The sequence below is a fragment of the Cololabis saira genome, chromosome 22, assembly GCF_033807715.1.
Source record: "Cololabis saira isolate AMF1-May2022 chromosome 22, fColSai1.1, whole genome shotgun sequence".
NCBI classification, from domain to species: Eukaryota; Metazoa; Chordata; class Actinopteri; order Beloniformes; family Belonidae; genus Cololabis; species Cololabis saira.
In genome coordinates, this window is record NC_084608.1 from 23,057,547 (window position 1) to 23,083,012 (window position 25,466).

At 41.5% G+C, this 25,466-nt stretch overlaps 1 protein-coding gene across 6 annotated transcripts in view; it reads right to left on the reverse strand.

The window, feature by feature from the left end:
• Nucleotides 1–23,475, reverse strand: part of LOC133422991 (RNA-binding Raly-like protein) — a 175,847-nt gene extending 152,372 nt beyond the window's left edge. Inside the window, exons 1-3 of one of the 6 annotated variants that reach the window (XM_061713072.1) lie at nucleotides 23,280–23,295; nucleotides 22,758–22,819; nucleotides 22,550–22,636 (exon numbers count right to left, since the gene is read on the reverse strand). Coding sequence is in view for 2 of the 6 variants with exons in the window: in XM_061713068.1 (XP_061569052.1) it covers nucleotides 16,580–16,729 (150 nt within the window). In the remaining 4 variants the exon portion in view is untranslated. The other 5 variants (XM_061713069.1, XM_061713068.1, XM_061713074.1 and 2 more) reach the window with 5 other exon arrangements.
• Nucleotides 23,476–25,466: the final 1,991 nt, after the last annotated feature.

Below are 25,466 nucleotides of genomic sequence, written 5' to 3' on the forward strand. Positions count from 1 at the left end.
AATGGTCGCCGCACGACTCATGCCATGGCCACTCAGTTTGTGCAGAATCCAGCAGGTATCCTGTTCACTGGAGGAGCCACTCCTGGTGGTGGAGTCATGTCACTAAAATTACCCCGTCCTTCGGCAGTTAATACGGCCCCAACCGTAACGTGCACCCAGGTGTGTTTTACATCAAAATGTGCGTCTCCATCCTGCCACTACACGCATTACTTTTCTTAGTCTGGACATGTTAATCTTGTGGCACTTAGTTGGTTTGATGGGTTGCTGTAAAGCTCAGGAGGTGTTTGAGATGTTGCAGGACTGAGTTCAATTCTATGCAAAACTATCAGAAAATTACGCCAAGGAATGCTCTGTCAAATGTGAGAACTAGTCAGTTTTTTTTATTTAAATAGGAGTATCTGCTTGTGTTGAGGTTCGGTGCCCTCTTCAATATGTTCTTTAACATGTTGAACATTTTGAAAGCTTGAAACAAAGGACAAAGATAAAAAGTTTTCAGTGCAGTTAAACTTGTGTCCTGGTGTAGCTCATCTTGGAACAAAGAGGCTTTTAATGCAGAGGTTATTGGACCCAATCTTACACCTGAACCACTTTTAAAATGACGTCCTTCTACTGACGATTGAAAACTGGCCAGGAAGCCTGGGAAACAGGCAAGATTGTGGGGCTTCATGGTAAACAGCTGTACATTGTTAAAGAGACTGAGAGTTCAATTCCCATCAGAGGTCTTCAGCCCGTTGACTTTAAGTAGCACAAATCCACTTTTAGCGTTCAACACACAAAATGAAAATATAAATGCACTAAGAGAGATTTCTTCCCCCAAGGATACTGGTGGTGTGGAGGGTTTGCTCAGGGCTATAAGGTGCCAATGAAAGGGTGGTGCATGCTGGTTCAAACCATCCTCAGTATCTGGAGGCATCAGACCTTATAATTGGACCACTTTTTAAATGACGTCCTTCAACTGAGGACTGAAAACTGGCCAGGAAGCCTGCAAAGGAGGCAAGTATGTTGTGCACCATGGAAGAGTGCCACACGTTGTTAAACAGACTGTGAGTTCAATTCCCGCCGGACTTCTTCATCCAGTTGTCTTTAAGTAGAACTAAATCCACTTTTGGAGTTCAACACTCAAAATGAAAAGATAAATGCGCTATATGAGAGATGTCTTCCCCCCAAGGATACTGGTGGTGTGGAGGGTTTGCTCAGGGCTCTAAGGCGCCAATGAAAAGGTGGTGCATGCTGGTTCAAACCATCCTCAGTATCTGGAGGAATCAGACCTTATAATTGGACCACTTTTTAAATGACGTCCTTCAACTGAGGACTGAAAACTGGCCAGGAAGCCTGCAAAGGAGGCAAGTATGTTGTGCACCATGGAAGAGTGCCACACGTTGTTAAACAGACTGTGAGTTCAATTCCCGCCGGACTTCTTCATCCAGTTGTCTTTAAGTAGAACTAAATCCACTTTTGGAGTTCAACACTCAAAATGAAAAGATAAATGCGCTATATGAGAGATGTCTTCCCCCCAAGGATACTGGTGGTGTGGAGGGTTTACTCAGGGCTCTAAGGAGCCAATGAAGTGGTGGTCCATGCTGGTTAAAACCCACAGTATCTGGAGAGGTAGAGGCATCAGACCTTATACCTGGACCACTTTTAAAATGACGTCCTTCTACTGACGATTGAAAACTGGCCAGGAATCCTGGGAAATAGGCAATAATGTGGGGCCTCATGGTAAAAAGTTGCACATTGTTAAAGAGACTGTGAGTTCAATTCCTGCCAGAGGTCTTCAGCCCGTTGACTTTAAGTAGCACAAAATCCACTTTTAGAGTTCAACGCTAAAAATGAAAAGATAAATGCACTAAGAGAGATGTCTTCCCCCCAAGGATACTGGTGGTGTGGAGGGTTTGCTCATGGCTATAAGGTGCCAATGAAAGGGTGGTGCACGCTGGTTCAAACCCTCCCCATCCTCAGTATCTGAAGGGATAGGGGGGTCAGGTAGGATGAGGAGGGGTCAGGTAGGATGAGGAGGGCTAGGGGGGTCAGGTAGGATGAGGAGGGGGTCAGGTAGGATGAGGAGGGGGTCAGGTAGGATGAGGAGGGGTCAGGTAGGATGAGGAGGGCTAGGGGGGTCAGGTAGGATGAGGAGGGGTCAGGTAAGATGAGGAGGGGTCAGGTAGAATGAGGAGGGCTAGGGGGGTCAGGTAGGATGAGGAGGGGGTCAGGTAGGATGAGGAAGGGTCAGGTAGGATGAGGAGGGCTAGCGGGGTCAGGTAGGATGAGGAGGGGTCAGGTAGGATGAGGAGGGGTCAGGTAAGATGAGGCGGGGGTCAGGTAAGATGAGGAGGGGGTCAGGTAGGCTGAGGAGGGGGTCAGGTAGGATGAGGAGGGCAGGAGAACTAGAGGAGAAAGGCAAGGGGGATCATGGCGTAAGAGGTGAGCTAGGGACATGAGGAAAGACAGCTTGGGGTTGAGGTAGGAAAGTAATTACCCTTTTCAAAGCTTTGATTTGTAAAAGGCCCTATCACCTGATCCACCATGTCCTCTTACCTGATCCTCTGAGCACTCCTACCTAGCCTGCCTCACGCCCCTTCTTACACCTCAATCTTCCTGCCCCACTCCTACCTAACCCCCCAAGCCATTCTCAACCTTCCTGACAACACCAAGCCCTCCTCTTCCTACCTCATACCCCTGGCCCTTCAGCTGTCCTCTTACTCCCTAGCCCTCCTCATAACCCCTAGCCCTCATGTCCTCTCCTCCTACCTGAGCCCCCCTAACCTTATCCCCCAAGCCTTCCTCTTCCTACCTCATACCCCTAGCCCTGCAGCTGTCCTCTTACTCCCTAGCCCTCATCATAGCCCCCTCCTCCTACCTGACCCCCCCCTAACCTCTCATCCTCCCTGATCACTCTACCCCTCCAGATACTGAGGATGGGGAGGGTTTGAACCAGCATGCACCACCCTTTCATTGGCACCTTAAAGCCATGAGCAAACCCTCCACACCACCAGTATCCTTGGGGGGAAGAAATCTCTCTTAGTGCATTTATCTTTTCATTTTTAGCGTTGAACTCTAAAAGTGGATTTGTGCTACTTAAAGTCAACGGGCTGATGACCTCTGCCAGGAATTGAACTCTCAGTCTCTTTAACAATGTTCAGCTCTTTACCATGAGGCGCCACATTCTTGCCTGTTTCCCAGGCTTCCTGGCCAGTTTTCAATCGCAGTAGAAGGACGTAATTTTAAAGGTGGCCGAGGTATAAGGTGTGATCCCTCTACCCCTTCAGATACTGAGGATGGGGAGGGTTTGAACCAGCATGCACCACCCTTTCATTGGCACCTTAGAGCCCTGAGCAATCCCTCCACACCACCAGTATCCTTGAGGGGAAGACATTTCTCATAGCGCATTTATCTTTTCATTTTGAGTGTTGAACTCTAAAAGTGGATTTTGATCTACTTAAAGACAACTGGATGAAGAACTCTGGCGGGCACTCTTCCATGGTGCACAAACAGAGGTGTCAAGTAACGAAGTACAAATACTTTGTTACCTTACTTAAGTAGAAATTTTGGTTATCTATACTTCACTGGAGTAATTATTTTTCGGACGACTTTTTACTTTTACTCCTTACATTTTCACGCAATTATCTGTACTTTTTACTCCTTACATTTTAAAAACAGCCTATTTCATTTCGGCCTTTAAAACAAACCTCCATCCAGATAGAGTGAATTTGGTTGTGGTTGTTTCAGATGTTCTTGTCCAGTTTTGTTCTTACATCCGTTGCCCTCAGATTCCTGCAACTAAACTTGGATGTACATTCCAATAAAGGTTAGGATAAACAATAACATGCATTAGATTATGTGCTATTTAAAGTCAATGGGCTGAAGACCTCTGGCAGGAATTGAACTCACAGTGTCTTTAACAATGTGCAGCTCTTTACCATGATGCGCCACATACAGTACTCACCTCTTTCACAGGCTTCCTGGCCAGTTTTCAATCCTCAGTAGGACATTATTTTAAAAGTGGCTCAGGTATAGAGTTTGCTCCAATAACCTCTGCATTTGAAACCCTCTTTGTTCCTAGATGAGCTACACCAAGACACAAGTTCAGCTGCACTGAAAATTGCAATCCCTCCAAACCACCAAATAACCTCTTCAGTCATGTCTCATAGCGCATTTAACTTTTAATTTTGAATGTTGAACTTTAAAATTGACAGGTTTGGTGCTTTTTAAAGACAACAGGATTAAGAAGGAATTGAACCTTAAGTCTTCTTTAGACCATGCACCTCCATAAGATCTTGTGCCATAGAGTCACATGCCGCTAAGGGACCCCAGGAAGACTAGCCTGGCGCTTGTGCGTCGGCTAATGGGGATCCTTAATAAACATAAACATAAACATAAGGCTTCCTAGTGAGTGTTTAGTCCTCAGTAGAAGGAAATCACTTTAAAAGTGGTCCCGGGATAAGGTTTGAACACAAGCGCTGCAGTGGAAAGCCTCTTTGCATCCAGTTGAGCTTCTGAAGAGTACTTTGATATGAGGTTTCAAAATTCCGGTCCGGTCCTCGAGGGATGAGAGGGCAGGAGGGGTAGAGGGATCAGAAGGGTCCTGCATGGTTTAGGTGTTATCTTGCATCAACACACCTGATTCTAATCAATGGTCATCACTAGTGTCAAGTAACGAAGTACAAATACTTTGTTACCTTACTTAAGTAGAAATTTTGGTTATATTCACTGGAGTAATTATTTTTCAGACGACTTTTTACTTTTACTCCTTACATTTTCACGCAATTATCTGTACTTTTTACTCCTTACATTTTAAAAACAGCCTCGTTACTCTATTTCATTTCGGCCTTTAAAAAAAACTATCCAGTTAAATTGCTCCATCCGGACAGATTGAATTTGGTTGTGGTTGTTTCTGATGTTCTTGTCCAGTTTTGTTCTTACATCCGTTCCCTTAGATTCCTGCAACTAAACTTGGATGTACATTCCAATAAAGGTTAGGATAAATGATAACATGCCTCTGAAGTTTGACTTTTTGCACCATTACAATACTTATAGGCAACTAGTCATCATATCTCCTGCTCTCTGAAACACATGTTAATGCTCAATAGTACACATATATGCTTCTTTAATATATTTGCATTATACTAAGATGCATTCATTTTCAATGGCTTTTTTCCTTAATGGCTTTTTTCCCCCTTACATTACTTTTACTTTTATACGTAGTTTATAAGTAGTTTTGAAACCAGTACTTTTATACTTTTACTTGAGTAAAAACCTTGAGTTGATACTTCAACTTCTACAGGAGTATTTTTAAACTCTAGTATCTATACTTCTACCTGAGTATTGAAGGTGAATACTTTTGACACCTCTGGTCATCAACAACTTGTCATCGAGGTCTACACAACTCCATTAGTGACAGTTTACAGCCAGTGGAGGCTCAAACTGTTGAACTTGTCTTTGCTGCCAGTAAAACTATGACCACAAAATAACGTTTATGCATGTGCAATCCAAATCTATGACTCTGTTTCTGGAATTCACGCCTTTTGAAAAAAAATGTGCTTCCATACCTGTGACCCAAATGAGAATAAATATGTATGGATGGATACACATAAAGTTTGACATAAAGAGTCGTGGGTGGTGTGATCTGACTCGGTATTGAGTCCTTGACCTTCATTGGCCTGAATTAGCCCCGCCCCTTCTTCTGATTGGTTGATATATGATAGTTCCTACTTTCTGCCATAACTTTTGAATGGTTTGATATAGAGAGTCATGGCTAGTGTCATCCGCTAAATGTCCACGGGCCTCATCTATAAAGCTTGCTTGCGCAGAAAAAGCACCTGAAAGTTGCGGAAGCCGCCATCTACGCAAAGCCTCGGATCTAAAAAGAAAAAACTAACCGAAAAATCTGTGGATCCCTACGGCAACCCTCACCCTCCCGTAAGAATCTACTTAAGACATGGGGAACTGGCGACGCATGCGGTGAGGTGGTGAAATGCAGCCAGATACATGTCATACTCCCAGTGACTGCGCCCACATGCACTCAACAACCACTTTAAAACGCGAAGATTGGCAATAACACGAATGTGGACTGCATGTAAACATAGTCAATGTCATCACATATCAGACTTACAGATCCATTTACACCCAAGCCGGCACCATCATAGATCCATGTGTTCCACGAGTAAGCCATTACGCAGGCATATGCAGGACATACATATATCATACTCCAATCGTCAAATGAGTGGTTAATAGCAGCGGTCTAATCATCTCCGCTCCCGTCTTCGCATCGCTTTCGCACAGACAGTCTTGAGGATTTGCAATCACAGGCTGAGCCTACCGTTAGTTTTTAAACTGTAAAGTGGGGGGGACAAATACATGATTTTGAAAAGTGGGGGGGACATGTCCCCCCTGTCCCCAGTGGTAATTGCTTCGTGGCACTAACGGGCAGCAACGGCGTGCTGCCACTCACTCGCTTTATTTTATTGTATACTATTTATATACTTATTCTAACTTTTACTGTGACCACCAAATAATGTGGTTTTCCTGTCCTCCACATCATCTACAACATCTAGATCTAAGTCTCCGTGAAAGTCAGTGTCACGGTGGCAGGACACCCTCTCATTCATTCTGACGCCAAACAGGCTGCAGGAAGCCACTGCGCATGCTCAGTAGGCTCATCCATATGCATTTATGGTAAAAAGTGGGCGTGTAGAGGGCAGGATATGAGGCGGATTCAGCTGCGCAACCTTCCAGCTGGACTGTGATTTATAAAGCAAACATTGCGTGCAAGTCTGCGTGCACACGGTTTTATTGATCCGGATTTTTTTTTGCGCCCGGCATTTTCGGCTTTTGGGTGTACGTGCACTTTTAGTATGACTCCTACACACTCTTTTATAAATGAGGCCCCAGGTCTGAAGAATCTACATGAAGTCATACAAGCTTCCACTGCAGCCTGAATGTGCACAAGGGTGTGAGGGCCCGTTCATCGCTGCTTGCAGCTTTAATTCTAGTTTGGTATGGTACCTGCCTTTGTTACCTCCAATACCCAATTGTGAGTCACCTCAGAGTGTAATGTGAATTAAAATGTACAAGTTCTGCACTGTTTGGATAATTGTGTTCATAAATATCCTACAATTTATAACCGAGTTGTTTCAATTATTTCAAATACATAAGTTATCTGTCCAATCCAATCGATTCAGCATCTTCTAAAACTTCTAAACTGACTGAAACTTCATCAAAATCGGCCCACCGGGAGTTGAAATATGGCCACTTCTGGTTTAAACGGCCATTTTTAAAATGTCAGAAATGGATTCAGCATCCTCAATAACCCCCAAAACCACTCCAATATTGTCCAAATTGGCCAAGCAATTGCTGAAATATTGTCTATATATGTGAGTATGCTAATTGATGCTAATTATGCTAATTGCCCAACATATGTAAGTTAGCATCTGGCAGTTTCTAAATGCTGGGGACCTATACTGTACATTTCTAACATAAAACTTTGGGGTACTCAACATTTCCGGGTTCACATTGCTGGCAAGTAGACTAGAAGAGTCCATGACAGCAGTTGAACTTCATCGGTAGTTGACTTGTACAGACTTGTGACAACGGAGGAACAAACAGTAAGACTGTACAAACAATCCTTTTTTTCCCCTTTTTAAAAAATAGGTCAGTTTATCACTAGGGTCCCCATCCATAATACTATTTAAGTGAAATATCATTTTTGGATCTTGATAGAGGTTTATAACAGCTAATAATTCTGATGTAAACACATTGTAGGCTACTCTGGGTTAACATCAATGGCCATTTAGCTACAAACATACTTGCTGTTCTAACTCAAAACCACTTTTATTCATGTATTTTCGGTCCCTAATGAATATTTACTCCCTTACCATCTAATAATAGACCACGGGTTCTTTTAACTCCATTAGTTAAAAACAACCATATTAGTTTTTCAGTGGATAAATTAATCAGAATAAATGTATCATCAGGAGCAACTGTCTTTTTTAGTCGGGAGTATAAAAGGATCATTTTTAAAGGAATGTTTCACAGAAAGGTCTCAATAAAGAAGCAGAAGTATTTATAACATTGCCAATAGACAGCAAATGTATTAAAAAAAATACTGCAGGTATCTCCTTTCAGCAGTTTGTTAAATGTCCCTACTAGTTAACGTCCAGCGGTGTGCAAAACTACCGTCAACATATGCAAAAGCAGTAGAGTTCGTGGCCACTGCCTGCGTAGAACAAGAAGACTAGTTAGATATTTATGACAAAATAGAGAGCTGAGGCCAGTATGTGAGGCGCTGAGAGCAGCAGAGAAAATTGAGAGACTCAAGATTGTAAGACACCTGCCAAAGTGCACTCTTGTGATTTAGAGGACTTTTCCCCTCCAGAGTCCCTTGAAGCAGACATGTGCTCTAGCGTGTCGGCGGACCACGGCGGTCCTGAGCTCACACTTTGAGCCGAAGTAATGTACAAAGACGTCGAAGCTGAGGTGGGAAACAGCTGTCTGAGGAGTATCACATCAGCTGAATTCAGTCCAGAAAAATTCATCCAAATTACTAACACTAAAATCCTTACTAGAGCATCTGGTGAATGATGAGCATATACCTGACTGTCCCGCTCCAGCTGAGGATGTTACGCTTCTTTTATCTCTGAAATTCAACGACGTGCTGAAGTTTTTCAACCCCATTTTTTATTTCAACAGGTACACCAGCATTCGTTACGGTATCTCATTTCTTATTTTTTACTTTTCACTTTAAAAATAAATATTTCCCGTTTAGTACTCCTCTGCGGGCTCTTTAAGGGTAATCCCACCTAAGCATGAAATCACTTCACCTTTAGGGTAAAAAATAAACAAAAAGCCCAAATTCTCCTTGTTTTTGTTGCCTGACAAAAGAGCAACGTAAGCTGCTAAACTATGCAAATTTGGCATCAAACACAGCGTGTTTGATCTACAAACAGGGAGTGCAGTATCACTCTTTCAATCTTAACTAGAATGCAAATATTTTCCAAAATGTTGAACTATCCCTTTAAAGAGTGCATCCTCCATCAGGACGTGTTGATGGATGAGGGTGGATCACCAAGTAGCCAAATCTAACCGCTGCTGACCCTCCCCTGCTGTTTCACCGGCAAATCTCTGGTTTGCTTTTCGTCAGCTGCCAGAAACAATCTTCTGCTATTCTTTCTATCTAACACCCCCGACCTCACTGGGACTGTGAAACATGTTACACCTGTTTTTTGCCTGTTTCTGCAGTTTTTCCTCCCACAATTGTTAATAAGAATATCATTGTGGAATCACCTTGTTTAGGTGAAAGTACAGTGGTGTAAAAATGTTTTAAAAGGGCCCTGAGCCTCACAATAGTCAGACAAGTGCAAGCAATTCACTTAGGTTTTAGAGGATAAGAAACAAAAGAGAAGAATTTGTGCTCAATAGAAGTGCACACTATTAAAGTATGGATAATTTTACCACTTAAAGGCCTTTTCTTATGACTAAGTCATACTGTAACTAGTCTTATTAATGATGAAGGGTACTGAATTTTGCTTGAAAGGTTCAGGAGCCTCAAAGATTCAGTTTCTGTGGTTTATGTGACACAAAAATACAAAATAAAGAGTCTTGGGGGCATTTTGTATTGCTCCGTTTTCCTCACTTTACCAAAATTGGAGGTTGCTTGAGTGCATGTTAATCTATTTCCTTATATATTATATTATATATTTCCTTATATTTACCATATAGAGAGTTATGTTTATTTAAATAAGGTTATAATCGATGTAATGCAAAAAAACTGCATGAAGACATGTGGGCTATATGTAGGTCATAGTTATGCTATTAAGATGTCAATATGACATTTTCAGTGCTTTTTGTATTACCATACCTGCACATATGGAATGTTTGAAGACAACTACATAACAAAAGTAAATAGCTGTAAAAATATGAAGATAAATCACTAACACTCACTATGGTATATGGTATGTTTACATTCTTAGTTACTCATGTAAACACCTTGAATCTGAATATATGCTTACATGTCCTTCATGAAATAGAAAGAGAAAAAATAGTTCCTTTATATTTTTCTTAAAAGACAAACATCCAGAGCATATATTAGCTCTTGGCTTTGCTTTGACTCATGATATTTAGAAAACCATCGACAAACGAACAGAGAGTGACTGAAAGGCTGCCAGTAACACAGTGAACACAGTTTCCCTCAACTTCCTCTGATGACAAAACCTGCTGGGAAAAAAATCCATATAGACGAATGAAGCCTTAGTCAAACATGTACCTGAGTCTCTGCAAGATGTTAACCAGCTGTTAATATCTCAGTTTTCCATCTACCCGCAGAAAAAGGGAAAGAGAACAGTCTGCTCCTGTGACAGCAGTTCTGCTTCAACTCATAAACCCACTGATGAGCGGGGCCGTATTTAGGGAGTCAGATTATTTTATTTGTTTGGTTATTCTTAAACTCAGATTTAGTTTGGGGTCTAAATTTAACCAGACAGTCCCCATAGTTGACCTCAGTTCATAAATTCAAGCATTTTTTGATGCAAAACTGCTCAGAAACGCTGAAACAACCGCCCCCTCTCAGATGGCTGGTGCTAGCTTCGTATTACTGCTAAAACAACTGATTTTACACTAATTTAGCATCAAGAGTCAAATTACTTTGCATCTCCAATTTGTAAAAGTTCTGCACAACAAAATACTATTTAACTAAGTGTGAACACCTCCAGGTAAAAAGCCCTGAGTCTGTGCAGATGATGTCACCTGTCAAAGATGTCCTGTAACCAGAAATCAGACTTTAAATGTGGAGCCGGATACATCGTTCACCACCACGGACAGGCCTTGCTTCCCCCAAATGTTTGTTGAAAGAAACATAAAAGCTTTTCTTGCTAGCTAGCGAGCCGTCTCTCTCGGACAGCACCTGAGCTTTCATTGTGGCAGACATTGAAAATTGAGGTTGTGATCCTCGTGAGTAGTCGAGACGCCTCGATGTGGAGAAAGACAAACAACCTGTCTTTAGTCTCCATTTGTTTATTTCTCCTTGAAATATTTACTCACGACATCTATGCAGATGCTTTCCACAGTTACAGTACGTAGCATCCTCTTCACATTTGAATTTGTGAATCCCCACAAAGAATAAATAGTCCACTTTCTGTGTTTAAAGGCTCATCTCGTAAACACAAAACACCTGAAATTAATTCAGAGTGCTTTAGCAAAAACCCTAAATACCTATGGAAATGAGAGTATTCATTTTTGTTGAATAAATTTGCAAAGCATTTCCAAAGCACATACATTGTCTGTGGAATTAGTAGTCAAACAGTTAGGTAACACAATTAATATGCAAAGACAGACTCGAGAAATCCATTTGAATGTTCTGCGTTGAACCAAAAGCTAAATGAGCTCGTATGTAAATATATCTGACTCATCACACGAGATCTTCTAATGCGTGTCCTCTAGGAAAAAGAAACAACATACATATACTGTAGGTATTTAATACAGTTTCCCTCAACGAAGCAACATGTTGCCCAGGCAAATGGACGTCCCATCCCGCCACCATTTGCTTTCTTTGTTTAAAAAAAAGAAAAGATGACTCACTCCCTCCTTTAGTTATAGAAATGATGATGTGACTTTTTTTGGGGGGTGTGGACTTGAATGTTTTGAAACCTCAGCCTCTTGATTGAACCTGCCTCGTCCCTCCCCGATGTGCTCCCAGGGACGTGGAAAAAGACACTGAACACTTTGTGGTATTTTAGGATTGTTCTGGACTCTCTTTGTAGTCGTCGTTAGTCTTTTGAGAGATGTATCTCCTCGTTGGGTTATATTACCTGGCTGGTTCTGTAAAGTTGTTTAACATAGTTGTTGTCTTTTATTTAGTCAGAAAGTTTAAAAAGTCTCTCTCCATCATATGGTTGTTTTTTGTGCAAGACAGTTCGCATCCTGCTGAGAGTTTCTTGCTTCTGAGTTAATATTTTGTATCTAGTATTCTTATGTGCCTTTTACTTCCTAGTCAGTCAGTGTATAAATTACGAATAAACTTGCAAATAAGTCGTTTTCTGTATCAATTTGCCATAAATCGTGATCTGATCTTTGTCTTAGGTAAGAAAAAAGTAGTAAAAACAAAATGTGCTGAAGCAAATGACACACAAACTGTTTTAATTTAAATCTTTATTGAACACACCCATCATATCTTCACATTCACAATGAAAAAGCAAGTGAACCCTTGCAGTTAATAGCGGTTTAACCTTTAAGCGCTCATGTTTTGTAGCTGCAGGTCAGAGCTGCACGACTTTCAGGAGGGAGTTTTGACCGTTCCCTTCCCAGAGCTGCTTCGGCTCAAACACATTTGTAGGATGCAGTCTGAACGCTGCAGCGTCTCGATGGTGTTTAAGTCTGCTCTTTCACAGGGTCAGTCCAAAAGCCAGACTTTCCTTTTCTGAAGTCATTCTATGGTAGATTTACTTTCTCCTTGGGACAGCCACTCTGACAATATCCTGCAGGATATTTTGGTGAACTTGGGGATTTAAGCTTTCTCTTGGATGATGGCAAGTGGTCTCGGCCCTGAAGCAGTGAAAAAAAAAAAAAATCCTTCTCCAAGAGGAGCCATGATGTTGCATTCACAGGCAGTTTGTCTAACTGTCAACTGGTGGATTCCTAGACACTTTGAGATTACTCTGCATCTCTTGGTTCAAACTAAAAGCTTTCATTGAAGTAATTACTTCATGGGTTCACTTAATTTAATGGTTGTGTTCTGTAAATATATGATATCATAACTGTGTGTTATCATCTTAAGCACATCATGTTGGGCTATTATTGCCATTTAAAGGAAGACCAGATCACATTTTAAGGCAGAAAACCAGTAAATCTAAGCACTTCCACACACTTTTTTTCTTGCCACCGTTTGGTATCGTTATTTTCTAAGTTCATAAGTTCACTTTTGCTTGTGTGTTTGTACATCCACAACTGCAGATGAGCAGGTGAGAGGCAGCTGAGGCGTGCAGGACGACGGTGAGAACAGCTGATCCCTGCAGAACCAGCTCGGAGCTGACCCGGGGGGGGACTCTCCACTGTAATCGAGGTCCCTGAAGTAATCTAGGCAGGACATTATCTGCTTCGCTGCCTCTCTGCAGCATCTGGGGGGGGGGGGTCACCACCACCACCTGCTTTGGAAAGCTATGTGCCACTCCTCTGCCTCTTTTTTTAGCTAACATCACACAGCCATTTAAACACACCATATGTGCCTGAGAGGCAGGGATCAAGCTGTCGACCTTGTCTGTACGTGTCTCCACGCCGAAGCCGGCGCTCTGAATGTCAGTCTCAGCAAAATAAACAGACCAAGAGCCAGTCGACTCGCTTGAATTGAGCAACTGCTTTTACAGCAACAGAGCAAAATTATTTCTAATGCATGATGTTGCTGCGCACCCTTGTCATTCCTAAATTACCAGCTGTGCTTTCTTTGGCATCTTAATTTTGAAATAATTAGTGAGGACTGCCTCTGGCTGTTGCTATACAGACAGATTTTAAAGGTATAGTCTGTAATGTTGGAGAGCTAGCAAGATTTGAAAGTGGCACCCCCTCCCCCCCCTCCCGTCGGCGCTCCGTCTAAAGCCACGCCCCCACAAACTTTGGGGAACGCGCATTTGCTGGAGTCGAGTTTTCCAGGACATTTTGGACAGCACATTTTCAACAAAACTACCCCATGTCTCATTCACCTGTAAGCGAGGCCGGTTTTAGGGGGGGGGGGCAGGGGTGGGCTGTGCCCACCCAAACGTGCGTCCTGCCCACCCAATCAAAGTTATGGGGATCCTTTATTTTTTTATAATTGTATTTTTTTATAAATATAAAAAAATATCACAGAATATCTGTACCGTTTCTGATTGGATGGGCACTGCGCATCATTTTTAGACACAACAATGAATGTATACCACAAAAGTTGTGTCTCGGCGGAGGGACCTGATGTCCCAGCAAAATGAGCACAACAGAGAAGTTCAGAACAGCACACAGAGCACACACTGAAGGCTGATTTATGGTTCTGGGTTACACCAACGCAGAATGGGACGCGTCGCCGCGTACCCTACGCCGTAGGCAGCGCACCGCCACCTGCACCGGCGCTCTCCGCCCTCGCCGGGATGGAGACCCCCCATACTGGGGGTCCATGGCAGACCCCCAGTAGTGGACAACCTGCGCCGCAGAATCGCACTTTGGCTTTCTATTTTTAGCCTTTTTAGCGGAGCGAGCCGTTACATTCGACGTGACGAGTGTGCGCGTGGGACAGAGGGGGGCGTGGGCGGGACATAAAATTAAGGCATCTGATTGGTTCTTTCCCCCTGTCAATCCTCTGACCAATCCGTGTCACTCTGTGCGCAAAAAACAGATTGGTCAGAGTTTTTACAATATCAAAGCTGTCAGAGAGGTCGGATTTTTTTCTTTCCTTTTTCTGAACACATTATTCACTGGATACTCTCAGGATGGAAGGACCATTTCACCCAGTATAACAATAAATGTTTTTGAATACGATTACAGACTATACCTTTAACCTCTATAAGTTCACTTGTAAGACCTTAATCCCTTTATTTATGTTTATAGTATTTTAGAGGTCTATTTATTGGAAGATTCCATCAAACAAAGTGGCTACTTTTGTGCGTCCTTCTGTTTTGGTGACTTTTGCCCCACAGGATTTGTCCCACAGGATTTAAATGATCTGGGAACCTGTGGTAACTTGTAATATTCACGTAGGACGTCTGTGATTTTAATCCTATCCGAATGCACCATGTCTGTGATTTGTAAAGTAAAAACTCCACCACAAAGTACCTACCCTATTTCAGCACACACCAAGGTCAAGGGGTTATTTTGATCCCGTCCGAATTCACGTCAGTAATTCAATGATGTGGAGGCTGGAATCTCTCGTCGCCTTTTCTGCCTGTTTCCCAGCGTAATTTTGGCAATTGAAGTCCATAGTGACATATTATCCTTACAACATCAGCCTATATTCACCCCCATATAGTGAAATGATCTGATAATTCTAGCTGATAAACATGGAGAAAACATTTAGCTTTACAAGGAGACCCATGAAACAAGAAGTCCAGATCAGCAGAAGAGCGACAACGACATGATGACACATGTGGCTGCATCAAGAACCTTTTTATCCTTCATCAAGCTCAAGGCCTCTCTGACAGCACAAAACCTTTGCGGTTTCAATGAAAACTCTGGACCCTGTTATTTTTAAAGTTAAGTTTGCTGTTACCATGGAAACTTAAAACTGAGACTGATACGCCATTTTCCGAATTTTGTCACTTCTCAAAATGTGAAGCGTCTTCACTGATTTCTAACTCTTGAGTGTCCAATCAGAAGCTTTTAACTCAATATTCAAATTTAATTTTAAATAAAAGGTAATGGTTTGATAAAAAATGCCCTGCAATGGACTGGCGACCTGTCCAGGGTGTAACCCCTGCCTCTCGCCTGAAATTAGCTGGGATAGGCTCCAGCAGACCCCCGTGACCCTGCAAAGGATAAAGCGGGTATAGAAAATGGATGGATGGATGGATGTGACTTCTGGGATCAATGTCTGTAAATCACAGTAAAAAGACAAACTTCACTTATCCAGCGCGAATGCACAGACCGTAATACAGATATCAAAGTATAAACTCAGAATTACTGCAGGTCCAGAGGTAAATGTATTCCAGTCCAGATAGGACATTAAACTGGTGAGAATGAGAGAACACTCAGTACTTTCCTAATAATTAATCTGCTTTTCTTTTCCAGTTCTACACTGTTAATCCCAATACAGAACGACAAGTGCTAAAGTGGAAGGAAAGGAGTGCAGGCATGTTCAGGTGAACTAAAACTAATGTAAACACAAGTTTGGGGGAAAATATACCATCAAATCTGCTTTCAAAGGTCAACAAGTTTAGTTTTTGTTTGTTTTGTTTTCTGATCTCCTTCTCTGCTCATGTGTTTACCAAAGGCTGTATAAAAAGAATTCCTCCAACTGTCAGTAATATCACCCGCAGGTTTTTGGGACTCTGGGTAATGCCACGTTGGCAGATGATGATACCGCCCAACCCCAGTTAATCCAAATGTGGGGAAAATCAGCTTAACGAGTTAAGGTCTCTACATTTTGCACAGAAATATAGAAATTAGTTCTCGTGCCCAGGGCTGTGGGGAGAAAAAGCCAGAACTTTGTTGTGGGCGAGGTTAATGCAAAAACGTCATCCCCGCTTCTCTCCTGGCACAAAGTCTTGTGCTACTTTTTTCCGAGTCGCAAATAGTAACAACAAATCTTCCTTCTCTGCTTCAAACACGCTGTTCTCTTCCTCCTTGCCCATCACCCCATTAACTGTCATCTCTCATTGTTTCCGTTCTGTTGTTGTGTTACATGTGCTCCAGTGGGAGAGGGCTAAGGTGTTAGGTGAGTCCTGGCGTGACTGGACCTGACCGTTCTTGTTCTTGCTACCTGAGAAAACAAACACATTTCTCTGTTCCTGCGGCGTACGTAACAACCTTAAGGCTGCCAGCTGCTTCAAACACACCCACCTTACCCCAGTCACCTCAAACTAACTATTTTAGCTTAGCTCTTGCTAGTCTATGATGCTAACTAGCATTACCTTACATTAAGTTTGATCAAATCTGTCCGTCGAACCTCATTTCTGATGTTGCCCGAGGCTAGCCAGACCCCTTCAGCCACGGCTATGGTTGTTGCGGCTTTGCTAAACTTCGCCTCCAAACCCTTCCAGGCCGACACAGAGCCAGTCACAGCCATAGCTTAAAAAAAAAGAAAGAAAAAAGAAAAAACAAATGATTAGATTCTCCAGGCGACCTGTCCAGGGTGTACCCCCTCGCTTTCGCCTGTAATAATCTGTGATAAGCTCCTGCAGACCCCTGTGACCTTGCATAGGATTAAACAGGTATATAAAATGGATGGATGGATGGATGGATTAGACTCTCTTAGATTTTTAGAAGTTCATTGAAAGTGATGACTGTTAGCTGTTTGACACAACAACTGCAGTGCAGCTGTCAATTATAAAAGCAAACCCTGAATATGCATGAATTTGTTGGTTAAAAAAGCTTTAACTGATAAGGTGCACAAAAATCACCTTTCTTATAGTGGCCATGAATGTGAAATCTAATATGGACACGAAACAATCAATAATTTATGTATATTTTGTTTTCAAAGTTGGACATTTCGGTCAATAGAGGCCGACTCATGTTTACAATCACCCCCTAGTGGTCATCCATGGCAAGTACAAGAGGATTCGGAGGAAGATGTGGCTGCAGAAAACCTCAACAGCATGAACTTTGATTGAAGTCACTCAAGAAAAACAACAACGAAACAGTACTGTGTGCATCAGGGGGAGCAACGGTGAATCAATATGTAATCTAAAAACTAATTTCCAATGTTGTGATCCCTTGTGAAGCTGCTTCTCAATGTAATTTGATAAACAGGGTGATTAGAAAATTGTATTGTGTATGTTAACGCAGTCTGACACAGATGTGGCCTGGAAGCTATGAGGTTAGCTGGATCAATAACGCTAAGCTGACAACAGAATAAATCCTGCTTTCCCCCCCGAGCACATCCACTAGAACATCATCAAGTGACATGAAGAGCTTTTTTGTGAGGTTACGTTGCTCCTGAGCAGACAGAATGAACCTTATTTCCTCCTGGAAAAAATAAAAGAAGAAAAAGTAATTCCTCTGAGCATTGCTTTACCCTCCATAAAGATAAACAGAAATAACTGTGCCTTACTAACCTCTCTTACACTGCACTGATACTGTGATCTTTCTATATTCTCAAAGTAAAAGAAAAGGCCATTCATCTAAATATCACTATTAGATTCCTCCAAATATATTCATTGACTGCTTAACAAGTACAAAGAGAGAGACACTTCAAATGAATCAAACGAAATACAATCTAGACACAAGTTTCAGCTGAGATTCTAACGTTGCTATCAGTAACATATCCCTGCACAAGAATCATTTAAGGGATGAGCTATAACTCAAATGGTTCTCGTAATAGACACTGGGAAGCCACTCACCCTGACCCTATTCTTCAAATATGGGTTTAATTGTCCAGAATATGAAGTGTAAGAACCCCTCACTTATCAAATTAACAGCTCAGAAAGAGGACAGTAAGGTGCTTAACACTCATTTGAGGAGGGTGAGTTTAGTTGCGAATGTGTTGGAGAGAAGAACACCTCACTGGCAAATCTAAAACCTAATCTAAAAGTCCCTTTTTAGTTTGATCCTCCAACTCATATACACTTAATTTGCTGGGAACACAGAGCTAAAATTAATGCAGCCTGACGTGCCAGCCCTGCAATATATCTCCGCCTCACGAAGGTCGGAGTTTTCAGAGTTTGTTTAATTTATGGAGGTCTCGAATCTGCTGCCTTCATAAGTGAAGCTGCAGTTTGTGGATCAGGTTTCACTGAAGCCTATTTATTATTTTGAGAAGCTCATTTCAATCAGTGAATCAGGCAGTAAAAAGTTTAGCTCCTATGTGTTTAATTCAATGGATTTTAATCACTCCGCATCCACCAAAATGATCGTAAAGTTAAGCCACCAATTCTCTTAAACCGCTTCAGGGTATACTGAACATAAAGAGGGATTTACAGTGCAACTGTTGCATTACACTGCAATCATCTTCGTTAGGTGGACCTAATAAACAGTGATGCGGGGAGGTGAGCTTGTCCAGCTGCCAAGATAAATGCTCCACTCCTGTGAGTAGCATTTATTACAAAGTGATTGCAAAAATTAAGCTCTGAAAACAGCAATGAAAGGTTTTCCAACTTGTTGCCACATGTCTATTATTATTAATTTATTTTTCTATCAGCCAAATAAAGTTTGCTTTATTGGAGGGAGGAAGTCTGGGTGAGTCAAGCCTCTCCTTTCACATACAATGCTCTTACGTTCTGGGATTAAAACGATTAAGCTGCATTTCTATTTATGGCCAGCGGTGCTCTAAAATGAACAGTGTCATTTGCAGATTTGAGCAGATAAAATGCATTAATGATGAGGTAATTCTCACAGGGCGCATGTATTTATCTGTTGCCACTGTTATGTCATTCAGTCTCAACAACGATACAGATGTAAGCAACTGAAGCCTAATAAAAAATAAATAAACACTGAAAACAAACTTTCACTGCCAGATATTTTGGATAAACTTCCACTCATGTGAGTTCAGGTTTGGCAGCAGCCTAACCAGAGAAGCCCAGACGTCCCTCTGCCCAGCCACTTCCTCCGGCTCCTCCAGGAGTAAGGTAAGTAAGGAGTAAGGTATTCCAGAGCCAGCTGAGTGATCGTATCTCTCCAGCTTGTACCAGGTCGGCCTCGGGGCCTTCTCTCAGTTGGATATGCCCGAAACACGTCCCCAGGGAGGCATCCATAACCGCCTCAATTTGCTCCTCAACGTGAAGCAGCAGCGGCTCTCCTGCAACTCCCTCTTGAATACCTGAACTTCTCACCCTATCTCAAAGGGAAAATATGGTAAGCCCGCGGACAAAAAATGAAGAAGCCAAGAGTAGCACATCATCCACAATATGCAGGGATGAAAATGGTGACACCACCAAACTGGAAGCCCTCCAAAAACATTAATTCAAGCGTTAACTTTAGATTAACTTGAATGTAAACAGTGTTAAATAAACAGTAATCCCCGCTATAAATACTGTAAAGCCTACAGAAGAAGAAGGATTGGATGATGCTGCAGTGAAAGGAGGACTGAAGGGACGCCTACATTTGACTAATGATACATGGAAAACAGATTAATGGCAGTCAACGTTTGACGAGTTGGTTGGTAGGTCACAAATCCCCACGTAGGTTAACATTAATGTGTGAAACATCATTTACTCACTGCTGTCACTCATCTACGTCCGATACCATAACTCAAGAAGCAGCTGCTGGCTATTAACAGTAACTAACACGTGTTTAAGCATGAATGTGAGCATTGTCCCGTCACTTATATAATGCTAATCCTCATCCTTGTGCTGTGCATGTGTGAATGTATTTGGGCTCTAAGCATTGTCTTATTAATTGCATAAAAGTGTTTGAACAAGGTGTGATGGGTTAAATGGATATACACATTACCAAAAAAAGGGAATATGTTTAAGGAATATTTTCAAAAATGTGATGGCTGCTAAACAAAAAAAAACCTAGATCCGCCACTGACTGGAGCTCCTTCAAAAGAAAAAAAAAAAGAAAAATTGACACACAACCGCTGCTTCTTATGAATTTTCAAACTTGCTTAAGGGTCACACAAACAGTCAGAGTTTGAAATTCTCCTTGAAAACTTATCAGTGAAAACTCTAAATTGGGTTCTTTTGTATGTCCTTCAGCTATAATGCTGCTTTAAGTCTGTATCAATGATAAATGAGAATAAAGCAAGACTAAAAGGATGCTTCTGTAAAAGCGAAGATATATCAGAGCTCTGTGCATGTGCCTGTAGATGCCCTACAAAAATTAGTTTCTGAGGCACAGCTTTTTCACGTCATTTGTACTAGTATGTAAGGCTAAAACCCATCCTCCAGTCACACCGATAAGCATGCATGCAGTCACGAGCACATGCTTCGTGCATACAACTGGCTCTGTTGTGATGTTTTATTCATGCCAGCGGAGGTAAAGGCACACATGAGCTATCACACCTCTCTGTATGTCTCCTGTGCAGTTCTGGCTTGGCCCAGATAACAGAAAACCTGCCTGGAGGGGAGACAACTCTGCAGGACATAATGGACTCCATCATCATTCTGAGCAGGGGACATGTACAGGAGCTCATGATGTGGCAGCGTGGCAGAAACGCCTCTCAGCTTGGTGTCTGAAGACACGTCCGTGTGTTGGGATGCAGAGGCTTTAGGTTTGAACGCAAACAGACGGATCGATTTTAAATGAATGATTGATACGAACGCTCAGAGTTTGTCACTGAAGCCTGCTTCACAGAAAGCCAAACAAAACAAACAAACTTTGGTTTGATTAATGTGTGTAGAAATAAAGAGGGTTGCCTCAGAGAATTTGCTGAAAATGATGTGGATTCACTGAAATGGATTCTGGAAATGAAAGTCATTCTCTCAACTATTAGTGGAACCGTTCAAATGTCTGACATTTAGCTGCATCTTCTGCTTTTAAGAATTTCTGAGAACTGAGGAAAAATTAGAAGCAGATCTGCCTGTGTGCGGCTTTGAATGGTACTTTAACTATTTGCATCAGAATAAAAACAAAATAACTAAAGCTTACAAGCACACACTAACTGAGACTACACATCGTTCCTAAATGGTCTAACCAATTGGAAAGCATTAAAACCTCCCCATGCCTCTTTATCTGCATCTCCTTTATGGCCTACATAGATTTAACAGGCTGCTGGAGGGCAAAAAAGAATCGATAGCTGATACCAGCCATTCAGTGGATGATAAAAAGTTTCATCTTAATTGCCTTAATCAGCAGGCCTCATTAAAAATGTACGTTTACCCTCCGAGTTCTACATTCAGCATTTATCATTTATCAATTTAGCACATTAAAATTGACCTGATTGTGATCTACTGTGGGGGTCTGTTTAATGATACTAAGACTTAACGGTCTAAACTCAGACTTAATGGTCCACTCATGTGTTTTATGGGCTACTATAACACACTGACAAAAGTGGTGTTCTGTTCTGTTAAGTCGAATGACTGGATAGAGGGAAGTTAACTGATGACATCTGATGAACAAGCTTCACTTCTTTTATAATGAACAGCTAATACAAAAGCCAGATATTTTACATTGTTAGTGGAGGGAAAGCCCTGATAAAGTAAAAAAGGTCTGCTTTAGAGTCAAATCCTGAGTGAACTTAGGGAATTGTCCTGGACAGATAGACAGACACTCTACCCACCTAAAACACACACATCAAACAACACAGAATTCCAGTCGTTCAAGTCCTTTTTGCATCTCCTGCAGCAAGAATCGGAAGATAAACCTGCCTCTTGAGGGATTAAAATACACTAAATCCTCTTTTAGACCTGTCAGTAGCTTAATTCACTCTTGCAAAATCAGATTTGACAAATCCAAGAGAATGTATGGATCTGGGCCATACACAAAAGCCGATTTGAGTTTGTCCAACAATAAGGAGGACATTTAAGCGTAGTAAGATCTTTGCATGTGACATACATCATTGCATGGTTGCCTAAGGTTTGTCCCCAACTTGCAGTTTAAAGCAAAACGCCTGCTGCAGCCTGCAGAAGAAGAAGTGGCTCCAAATCCTCCTAATCAATATATTTGAATGAGTTTTGATACTTGAATTCGTGTGAGATTATGGAAGGAGTTAGGTGAATCTTTTCCAGGGTCCTGACTGCAGTCACTTACATTTATTCCTCAGCTTGGACCGCTTGCAGATCGTTGAACTCGAAGCAAAGAAAGCACATGCGTCTAATTTCAAATCTTGAAATGATGACGATGCATGGCACTTGAGTTTTAATAACACTGCGCTCTGTCTAGAGTTGGCACAGACAAACAGTAGTCTAATGAGCAATTTGGCAAGCCTTACAAAATAACACGTCAGCCACAGGTGCATATTTTTTGACACCTAATTCTTTATTTCAAACACAGAAACGTTATTATATACCTGCAAGAGGGAAAGTGTCTGTTCATCCTCGTTGACACAGAAAACAAAAAACGCATCTCCCAAGAATCAAAACTCCCCCAGCATCATCTAGTAAAAAGAAAAAAAGAAAGAAAAAAACTCGAAAAATAACATCCAAAAAATACTTGACACTGCCACCAGCAAAAGTATAGCGAATTGGGAAAAAGAGAGGAACAGAAAAACCACAAACCTGTCAGCTTTGCTGCAAGAAAAGTATCACGTTAAAACGCCACGGGGCTTTAAAAATGATCCCTTTAAAGAAAGAAAAGAGGAATAAAGTAAAAGCAAAGGGGTTTGATTGGTGAAATTGCCCGAGACATGAAAATCACAAAACTCGAAGGCATCAAACAACACTGCAAACAAAAGCATAGCAACAGCAAAAGTCGACATAAAACAAAAAATAAAAATGTTTCAAAACCACCAACGTTTGAAAAATCTCAGCACTGACAAAACCTTGGTTTCTGATCCTCGCGACAAAACTGCTATAAGCAAGTAAAGGCTTTTTCTCAAGACCGATAAGGAACCCGTTCACCCTCAGAATAACTGCATGCTAAAAACTTGAAGCCTGGATGTGGAAAAACGCTCAAAACCACCATGTCAATGCTCAATTCAAACACCAGCAAAAGGAGAAAAAAATAATAATAAAAAAGGAGGGGGCAATTAAAAAGACAAAAAAATGTGTACAAAAAAAAGCCACTGAAAATGTACTCACCGAGCGGGAGTAAAATGTTGCAATTAAAAATGTGAAATGGCTCAAAATACAGTATGGCGGTGCAAGCCGAAATGCTGAGCCTTTTCTCTCTAGCTCTCTGCCTCCAGTTCTGTCATGTGACTGATTCAGCCTCGACTTCCAGCAATGAGCGGCCAGTGTTGAACAGCTGATACCGACTGCTCTCCTACAGGCTCGGCTCTCGCCAAAAGTGAAAGGAGGTAGTCCTTATCATCCAACAGTTAAACCTGAGCGTGTAGTGTATTCTTTTGCTTTTTCTTTTTTCTCCGTTTTAAAGATGGAGAGCTGGCTCGGCGTCAGCGCCGCGGTTCATTCATCGGAATCTTGAGCTTGTACTTAAGCTGTGTTCGTCTCTGAGGGAATCGTGCGTATGTGGTTGTAGCGGCGAGGATTGGACGGAGCTGCTGTATATGTGGATGAGCTCGACTGCAGCGCTGTCCGCGGTGCTGAAGCTGGAAGCGCAGCGCAATACAGCGCTGTTGCCGGCGCTGTCCGTGGTGCTGAAATCAGCCACGGTTAGAGGAGGCTGGTTCAGCCGCATTTTGGAATAACGGTGCATTTTGTAATAAACGTCCAAAATGTAACAACTTTTTCATTTCATTTTGTAATAAAGCCGCATTTTGTAATACATTTTGTTATTGCATTTTGAGAAGATTATTATAAAATGCACTTGCAACTTTATTTCTTCCTTAGGAAATGTGATAACACCTAGTATTGTTGTTTGTTTAACAATGAATTTATACAAGAGTGACTTTTGTTGTTTTTTATGCAATTTCCCTCAGAGCTATGTAGCCCAATAAATCTATGTATAATACTCCAAATATAACTTTAGTTGCCTATTTGAAGTTTGGAATTATATAGGCCAATAACAAACAAATAAACTATGCTTTAGAGTTGTTATTACATAATGCACCATGTTATTACATTTTCTAGACAATAAAAAAGTTGCAAGTGCATTTTGTAATAATCTTCTCAAAATGTAATAACTTATTACATAATGCGGCAACATTTATTACAAAATGCGTTGGGGTACTTTATTACAAAATGAAATGACAAAGTTATTAACTTTTGGATGTTTATTACAAAATGCACCGTTATTACAAAATGCGCTCAACAAGGCTTATGTATTCATAGTGCTGAAACAGAACGCGGTGCAACGAGGACAAGAAACTACAAGTGAACATTTTCACCTGCTTGATCTACAGCTCTAGAAATAATACTCCAATTTAGACCATTGTTATCTACCGGCCAACTCTAATTTAATCATAACACATATGTTTTATGTATGGATATGCTGGTAGTAGCTCAGTCGTCCATGCCATTGTAATCTTGAATTCACAAATACAAGACAATTGGACTCATTTTCATGATTCTCGAAGACATTTCACCCCTAAAACAAAAGGCTTCTTTATTTCTAACTCATTTTGTGAGGAGCATTTGACTCAAACCCTTTTGTTGGAACATTCACATTTTCTGAATCGGAGTCACATGTGTCAGTACTTTACCTGCACCTCCTCTGGTTCCATCCATCCATCAATCACTCCCACTTATTTATACCTGAGGATCTGCTGGAGCCTATCCCAGCTCTCTTTGGGCTAAAGATGTGGGTAAATCCTGGACAGGTTGCCACGGGGACAGATATGGACAACCAACCACACAAACTTCCAAGACACTGACGAACCAGCACAAGCTGGCTGAACCCAAGGCCAAGAGCAGCAGGCTGAAAAACCCAGTGCTGCATACTGCAGTTAGACTGTTTAATGACACTATATAGATAGCAAAGACACAGCATGACATTGCATGGTTGCCCTTAAATGAAATATTTGTAACTTTGAAATTATATGTTTTAAAATTGTATGGAATTGTATGTTTTTTATTGATTGCTGTAAATTTCTGCTCTTTTTTCAGTGGAGCCCTGGCTTTCACTGCTAGCTGAATTGAATAAAATCAAATCAAACTTACATTCAGTCCTCTGACCAATTTAGAATCACCAATTAACCAGAAATACATGTGTAGAAGACTGCAGAAGGAAGCCGTGCAAGCACTCCACACAGAAAAGTCATGTGTGGACTCAACTAAGGAACCCTTCAGCAGTCCTGACACCACACTTCATTGACTAAAAAAAACAAACAAACAAAAAAAAAACAAACTAAACAACATTTATGTATC